This window comes from Ctenocephalides felis, unplaced genomic scaffold (assembly GCF_003426905.1).
Source record: "Ctenocephalides felis isolate EL2017-DRISC unplaced genomic scaffold, ASM342690v1 CF-g0.4_SCAFFOLD_01886, whole genome shotgun sequence".
In the NCBI taxonomy this organism is placed as follows: domain Eukaryota; kingdom Metazoa; phylum Arthropoda; class Insecta; order Siphonaptera; family Pulicidae; genus Ctenocephalides; species Ctenocephalides felis.
In genome coordinates, this window is record NW_020538040.1 from 110,024,155 (window position 1) to 110,033,498 (window position 9,344).

Sequence of the window (9,344 nt, forward strand, 5' to 3'; positions counted from 1 at the left end):
GACTAATGCCTTAAGTCTGGATGCCTTAAGAGATTTTTGCGTTATTTCAGAAATTTCCTAATCTTTGCAGAGCACAGACAGACAATTTACCAAAGAAAAAATCAACAACCGAACCCAATAAAGTTGAGATAGAAGAAAGGCAGAACAGTATTGACCGATGGTAGCAACTGTGGAATGTCGCAGTGAAGGGCAGATGAACGCATCGTCTCATTCCAAACATTAAAGCCTGGATAAATCGCAAGCATGTACTACACAAGTGCTATCTGGATACGGCTGTTTTTTGGCCTACCTACACCGCTTTAAACACGATAGCTCGCCGAATTGCCCATATTATTTGGGCGTAATCGAACATGCTGTGGACGTGTGCTTCGTGTGTCCGCGATTTTATGCACAATGCTTTAGTGGCGGTGTGGAAGTGATGTTAAGAAGAAGAAGAAGAAGATACTTTTCTAGAAGTAATTCCAATAAAGACATCAGAGGGGCCGTGGAACCCTATAGACATGTGTGTTACCAAAGTTCTAATAGACTTGTAATCTTCGGAAAGAAGAACACTAAATGGAACCAATTAAGACGATAGTTTAATTGACACGAAAGGAAATTTATAGAATTCTAAAGCTCCAGACCACAAGGTAATGCCTAGCGGCGGTTTTTGTGGACACAAAATGCATGATATAAGTGGAGGTTTTAGTCGATATTATACCCAGGCGATATTGGGTCCATTATACTCAGACAAAATGGGTGCAAAGGCATGTTCTAATAAAAAGAAAGTTATAAAAATATAAATCATTTTTTATTGAAATGAAGAACTCTTATAAGAATATGATAAAAATGAAATAAAAACTAAACTAAAACACTATTTTTCAACAAATAATTTTTCAAGAAAATTGTTTTTTTTTAGAAAATCGCAAGTTCTGTGATAGAACTCAGATACTCGATAAATTGTGGTTGTAAGGCCCAAGTTTTTAGCACTATACTACAAATGCTCTTATGCGCATGGTCTGGTTACATTATTCAAATAATACAAGGTATGATATAATGTAACTTTAGTAATTAAAATTATATAGTATTAGATTTTATTTTGTTTTTAAAATTTATATCATTTAAAATAGTCGGATTATTTTTTAATAGAAAGACTAATAAAATTATTTATAATTGATAATTATAATAATTATATATAATTATTATATATAGTATTTGCTCAGTGCCTTCGAGCCACATATCAAAGATTTTATATTTCTCAAATAACCGCTCAAACAAGAACTTCAAACCTCAATTCTTGAATTAAAACCTATTGCTCTACCTACTGAGCAATTCGGGTTCCGTGAAGACGTTAGAATGAAGAGTTCACACAGTGTCTTCCAGCAACATAACAAAAATTATATTTGTAAAATACTCGCAAAATATTTGAAGATATTTATTTTGTTATCTTCATAGATAAAACATTATTATGAGAGTATAGATAAGCATTATTATGAGAATCAAAATTTGCTTAAAAATACTGTTAACTGTTGAACTAAAATCATATTCCGTTATTTTGACACAAATATTCGAAATATTAACACAGCACCGCTGATAATTGTATATACTTAGCTCTGGAAATAAACATAATATGACATGCTTTATCAATTCCGATGTGATTGATTTCGCACTTCGCACTTAAATCCCTCGCCATGTCGCGTACATCCAGGCGCTCAAATGGAGACATCAATGTGATTAATTTGAGGTGCAAAATTAACATTACATCGTATCCCCACATTGCCTTCCTACGTGCATGCGAAATTAGCTTCGGATTTATTTCATTATATTAATTGCACGCGCATTCAATATTGTAAATGTAGATGTGCAAATCGCGTGTATTTTTGTTACGACGGATATATTAGTTCCGAAACGTCGGAAGTTTATTATTGTTTGACGAGCAATGACCAGAAAATAATTATAACTATTTCAACTGTGCCAACATAAGAGGAAAACTCTTAATTAGATTTAAACTCGAGCAACTACATCTTAAATTAAAAAAAATAAACAACTAATTCTCTTTTTACACGAGAGACCTGTTTTCAACAAATGGGTGTAAAAACAAAATCTTGGTTATAAAATTGGTTAATGTTAGCATTATTATTTTCTATGCATTTAGGATTTAAATTTGTACACGCACACCCATATATATATATATATATATATATATATATATATATATATATATCTTATGTACAAAATTCTTCTGTAATGATGTATGAAAGAAAACTCCTCCTAAACGATTATTCGAATTTTGATTAACTTCTGAAGTTCGTTGATAACTTTCTGAAGTTCGTTAAGGGATTATTTTAGGACTGTTTTAATTATAGAAAGAGAGTTAGATTGTAAAAATAAATGGAAAAAATTACAAAAAAACGCTTATTATTGTTTGACCTTTAAAATATTTGAGGCATTGTTTGGCACTGAAAACAAATCAGATGACAGTTTTTATCTGACAAAAATTTTAATTCACTTAAGCGCTTAAAAATATGTATATATATGTGTGTGTATGTATGGGCTACAATTTTTCGTCCACGATTTTGGACACACGAATCAACCTATTTGAATAATTCAAAATTCGATTCTAACTGATTAGAAGACGTGCTGATTAGTTTTTGACGGTGACAGACCCAGCCGTTTCAAAGATACGATGCAAAAAGTGCCTAAAACGGTAATACAATCTTAGAGAGAACGGAGTATCCGATTTGAATGATTCAAAAAACATGTTACTTGCATTAACGATATGAAGAATTGATGGAATTTTTGTTAAGACAGTTCCAGCTGTTTCGGAGATACAGAGAAAAAAGTAAAAAAAATGATAGTTTCGGTCAAAAATGATCATTAAAAATATGTACATCAAATTATCGGATACCTGATAAAATTTTTAAAAATGAGTATGAATGAATTTTTGTTGAGTTCCGCACCGAGATTGTTAATTTTTAAGATTTCCTTATACAAATCAAGTTAATTTCAAAATTTTCAGAAAAAAAAAATTTCAAAATTTTCAAAAATATACCAAGTTTTATTCTTCAAATATAAATTTTAAATTTACAATTTAGTTTGAAAATGTATATATTTTAAATGCGTTATTCTAATTGTAGGAAATATATTTTCAGACGGATTTATTCAGCACCTATTGCGAATGTTAATTTTTCAAGTGTTTTGAGCGATAAGATCGCTCTTTAGATTTTACGAACTATAAAATATATAGTGACTATAATCATCTATTTGAAAATGTTAACAATTGTTATTAATTATTGGTCAATATTTATTGATTACTGATTTTTTTTCCTTCAAATATTTAATTCTGGTACGGAAAGTTCCAGCAATTTGCCTTGAGGCACGATACCATGCGTCACTAGTTTTTTCATTTAAATCAATTAGTTTTATGAGTGTCATTTTCACGGAATATACAATTAATTGTATTTCATCTAGAATTAACTGGGTTCGAAAGACTACAAAATATCACGCAAATTGGAGCACAGTAAAAAAGATAACAGGATACCCCCTTCTCTCCATTTACTGCACTAATTTCGTTGATCGTAGATAGAACTAGTGGAGCGCATGGCATCGTGCCTTAAGGCAAATTGCTGGAACTTCTCGTATCAAAAATTATTATTTTTTTAAAAACGATTAACATTTTTGAAAAAAATTTACTTCGAAAAAATTAGATTTTTGAGAAACTATAAATTCGACCAAAAATTACTTTTTTTGGAAAAAGAATTAAAAAAAAAAATGTTTTATTTATTTTGACATATTTTGGAAATTTTAAACTTTTTTTAAAGCAATTGTACTGCTTTAACTGCATAGAGACGAAACGTCAAAGCGCATAAGCGCCGCGTCGCTGTCTAACGGATAAACATTGGTACGGAACCCATAGGAATGTAAACAAAATTTAAACTTATTGTTAAAATATCTATAAAATATCTGATAATGTGATGTGCATATGTCTAATGATCATTTTGACCGCCAAATGGCATTTTTTTTACTTTTTTCATTAGATCTCCGAAACCGCTAAACCTGCCTTCATGAAAATTTGATCAATTCTTCATCTTGTTAATACAAGTAAAATTTTCTTGAATTATTAAAATCGGAAGCTCCGTTCTCTTAAAAACTAAGTTACCATTTTTGGCACTTTTTGCCCCGTATCTTTGGAACGACTGGACCTGCCTTTGCTAAATACTAATCAGCACGTCTCCTTATCAATACGAATCGAATGTTTTTTCAATTATTCAAATCGGTTGATCGGTGTTCCCGAAATCGTCGACAAAAATTTGTATCCGCACACACACACGCACAATCATACACACACACATACATCCATTTTTTATAAGGTATGCCAAAATATTCAAAAACCTTTGAAACGTAAAGATATATAAAAATTTTCATTTTCGATTTTTTTTTGCGATTACTATAACTTGCCCTACGGGAAGTTAATAATGCACATATGAACCAGATTTGACTAATCGATTCACTTAAAATATGATCTTAAGTAATAATGTATAACAAAGTATTATTATAAAAAATTAATTTAAATATTATTATTATTGAAAACAATTGATATACAGTACGAGATTATAAAATAATAGGCAACATTATTTAAGCAATTATTTTGGGTAAAAAAGTCCCAGGCGATATTGTACTTTTACCGCGGATACTATATATTAATTCTTTCTGAATTCGTTATACTGTTTAAAAGACTATAATTTCCAATACCTTATGCTATAAATTACAAAGGCAGACGATGAATTTTTATGTGATATATTTGGGAAATCGATGTTTCAGTCGTGAATAAACAAAAAATCATTTATTTATTCATTTACTTACATCTCTAGGTATGATTAAAAATATTGAATAGCCCTTGGCATTAAAATAAATTGAGTTATTGGAAATAAATTTGTTTAATAAATTATAGTGTATATTTCTAACATACTATTTCATTGAACATATTTCAATATTTGTTTGTTTGATGGTTGGGTGATTTGAATTTCACAGTATAATAAAAGAGTTAAGAGTGAATGAATGTATATACATCCCGGTATAGACTGTAATGTAAAAACCCGGTATAGACATTATTGAGATGTACACGACATGAGTGAACCGCGAGAGTTGGACCAAAGTGATACTAGTATCGGAAAAGAAAGATTTGTACGCGATGGAGGGCTAACTTTAGAAGAATAGTTCAAAATTATGATGCTGATGGTTGAGTGAAATAGTAAGTTTTCAGCTATTGCATCAATTACCAGACGCATATATTTTGGAAATAGCTCGAACACATCTCATTGGTGGAGCGAAGCATTGATACGACGCGAGGCGACATATACTGACTACGTGGACGGACTTCAAGTGTGCTTTCAAAGACACGTTTGCGTCTAAAGAGACGACAACCGAGAAATGGGTTCGAATGGTAAATAGGGTGCAACAACGTGATGAACCACTTTATGATTACTTTCATGAAAAAGTTAGATTATGCAGTCTTCTAGGGTTGGAACTAGCAGAATTTAAAGAACAGATTCTAATTGGATTAAAATCAAAGAATATATGTGACGTTATGATGGCGAAAACCCTCTACAGTTCCGGCGACTTATTTAATTATATGAATGTTTACGAAAGGATCGAATTTAAAAAAAAAAGAGAGGAACCCAATACACAAAGAAAATCAAGGAATGGCAAGAGCATTATTACCTTCAGAGACAGTGACAACGAGAGGAATTAAATTCGAATATGATCGAAAGGAATATTTGCCAGCTAGAGACAGCAGTGACAGACCACTATGTTTTAAATGCAAGGCATATGGTCATATATCAAAATATTGCGATAGAATCAAATCAGAGAACAAACACACTGCAGAAAAGTCTAATGTACTGACGAACGCCGACATGAACAGAGAGCAGAAAGAAAACCTAAAATATTTTCATGATGCTTATATTTCAGGTAAACAGATAAAGAGTTATATTGATTTAGGCAGCCAGTGCACACTTTTGAAAAAAATTGATGCAGACGGATTAGGAATACAGTACGAAGAAATTCCAAGGAATATCACAATCAGAGGTTTTGGCAGCGGAGAAGTTTGACCGATAGGTAGTTGTACCACAGAAATTGAAGTAGACGAAGCTAAGGCAGTGACTCTTATATTTGTTGTGGAAGATAAATGCCAATCAATACCATTATTAATAGGTCAACCGTTCACAGAGCAAAAACATATTGTGATAGTTAGAAGAGGAGGTGCCTTACGAATTTTCGAAGACAAAGTTAGTGAAATGGATGATTGCCTGAGAGATTTGAAAGTGCCGGACTTACCACCACCAAAAACTAACCTGTGGGCTAAATAAACGTACGTTATACCGCCTAAGTATGTAGGGTTCATTAGTGTACATACTGATAGAGACACAAATGCTGATATGTATATAGAGCCCAGTACAACAAGAGACAACAGATGTATCCCAAGATGTTTAGTGTCAATGAGAGGGGGTGAGACCATCATACAGATACCAAATATATCAAATAATAAAACAACGGTTGGAAAGAATTATAAAGTTACAAAATGCGACGAGTGCCATGAATGTGAACAATCCTAGGAAAAGTAAAATGTAAGAAAACTAACAATGGATACAATAAAATTAAATGAATACATACCTAAAAAGAAACTACAAGAATTTGACTATGAGGTGATTCATCGACCAGCAGAGAAGATGAGACATGTGGATGCTCTATCCCAAAACACAATAAATGAAGCTAAAAAGACAGAGTGTGCGGATGGACTTATGGTATTGAATAACTATTTAATAGAAGAAGACTGGTTAACCATAGCGCAGAGAAGTGAAGAAAAACCGAAGTGTCCTTCACCAAAGCCTAAATGTAAAGAAAAACCAAAGTGTCTTCTACCAAAACCGAAATGTGAAGAGAAGCCGAAGTGTCCACCGCCAAAACCTAAATGTGAGCAACCTAAACCAAAATGCCCACCAACAAAACCAAAATGTGAATCAAAGTGTAGAAGGAAACGCACCAAATCTGCCGACTGTACCAAGAAACCTAAAAAGGATGATTGCAAACGATCCAAATCAGCGGGAGATAAACCATCAAAGGACGCTGGCTGCAAATCGGAGATGCATATTACCAAATGCAGTGTGGAGAAAGCCAAGTGCCCATACAGATGCAAAAAGACGACAGTTACTCAGATGACAGTAATGATGACAAATCTAATAACAGTGACAAAGAAGAGGAGACAGAAACGGACAATCACACGTCCCAAGAAATTCTAAAACTACATTCTCGAGGACGAGAATTGATCAGGATAGCCGAATATTAACTATGATAATGACAGCGTGATATAGTAGGCGTTGAGTAATATGTAAAACAAGGATTTATATAACACGGATAATAGTAAACGTAGTTCAGTTGAGTAAATAAAGTAACCAAGAGAACATTGTGTATTAATAGAGACGATTAGAGTTAACACACACACACACACATACATATATATATATATATATATATATATATATATATATAATACATATGACTTTCTATGGACAGGGTCGCGCGTTCGATTCCTCGCTCTGGCAACCTGACATCGGGCAGCGCGATGTCCATTTTCAGTTGAAAATATAGATCAAAATATGTTTCCAATTAAAAATAAGCCCACCTCGGGCACTGTGGTCTGAAATGGAAATGGGAAAATCTCTCACACTACTTCTTCCCTAAATCGAGTTGGAGTTTAACTCAGCTCACGGACCTGCCTCAGGGTAACACTACCCTGCACCTAAAAATAGTTCAATTTGCCATAGATAACAGGTAGAATTTTGGTATTGTCAGTACTAGAACGTCAAAATCTAACTGGCAATATACAAGTCTATATATTTATTATATATATATATATATATATATATATATATATATATAATAAATATATAGACTTGTATGTTGCCAGTTAGATTTTGACGTTCTAGTACTGTCAATACCAAAATTGTCAGTACTAGAACGTCAAAATCTAACTGGCAACATACAAGTCTATATATTTATTATTAATTCCACCTGTTATCTATGACAAATTGAATTGTTTTTAGTGCATTTTTCTACCATTTTTGGATATACCTTTCTCGATGTTTTTAAGAAAAATTTATTTTTAGTATGGGTGCACGCCGACCAAGAAAAACCGATTTTGGTGTACCCAATTTTGATGCATTACTTGTTGCAATCAAAGCCGTCGTCATCGACAAAAAATCGAAGAAAAGCAGCGCAAAACAATTTAAGATCAAATGCGTAGTTTTTCTCGTTATCTCGATAAATTCAATGCCGAAGTACCCGATATTAATGATGTTGGTAACGATGAATAATTGCTGAATTGTTGCTCGAGTGTTTACATTTGTCCGAATTGCGACTCTGATGATGACGACAAGGAGGAAAATGATGATAATTCAATTTTGGATGTCATTTTTTATTCAATTCGTTGCTCAAAGCTATTCATTTAAATTTTTCATGCTCTTTTTCAATTCATTTTAACGCTCATGTACCAAGTTCACAACCAATAAATTTTCATAAATTTTGTCAATCATGCGTTTGTACTTCAGTTTTCCCAAATTTCCAGCGATTTTTGCAGGGATGGCAACTTACAAGCTTTTTTTGGCGGGGTCATTTTCAAGATCTTTTGAAAATCGGCTGTAAAATTTTCATTTTCACATAACTCAAATGATCTGATGCCATGGATTAAAGCTTTTGAGGTCTTCTTTCCAACGTCGAGATATAGGCATAAAAGCGATGGGGTGGCAACTTACAAGCCTTTCCCCTACATAATTTTGTAATATGCGTGGAACGAATATTAAATGTCAAATATAAACACACAACACTCAGTTTTTTTATCACACTATATTTCATAAATTACAGACATTTCGAGACTATGGTACACCTCAACTTCAAAATAATAACTTTACTTAATAGTAAAGAGTATTTAACTGATACATTACTAAATTTTTATAATATATTGTTTTTAATTTTTAAACGAAACACACATTTTTTCTTTCCATGCTGGATACTATACTAAATATGTGAATTATATGTAAAAATATTTCTTAAGAGTTTAGATTAAATATAATTTATAATAAAAATTTAATAATGTCTTATTTATATACATTTTTTACTGTTAAAAATACACTTACGATGAGGCATACCACTATCTCGAAACGACTGTAATTCATGAAATAAAGTGTAAGCAAAAAAGCCGAGTGTATTGTGTTCATACTTAACGTTTAATATATATATATATATATATATATATATATATATATATATATTATATGTTACGGCGCAGATGCATATGGATGGGGTTTCGC

At 32.1% G+C, this 9,344-nt stretch overlaps 1 protein-coding gene across 1 annotated transcript; it reads left to right on the forward strand.

Annotated features, from left to right (window-relative positions):
• The first annotated feature begins 6,620 nt into the window (after positions 1-6,620).
• On the forward strand, positions 6,621-7,277 carry LOC113375687 (salivary glue protein Sgs-4-like). Its single transcript, XM_026615623.1, has one exon. It carries the CDS (start codon positions 6,621-6,623, stop codon positions 7,275-7,277), a length of 657 nt encoding a protein of 218 aa, XP_026471408.1.
• Positions 7,278-9,344: the final 2,067 nt, after the last annotated feature.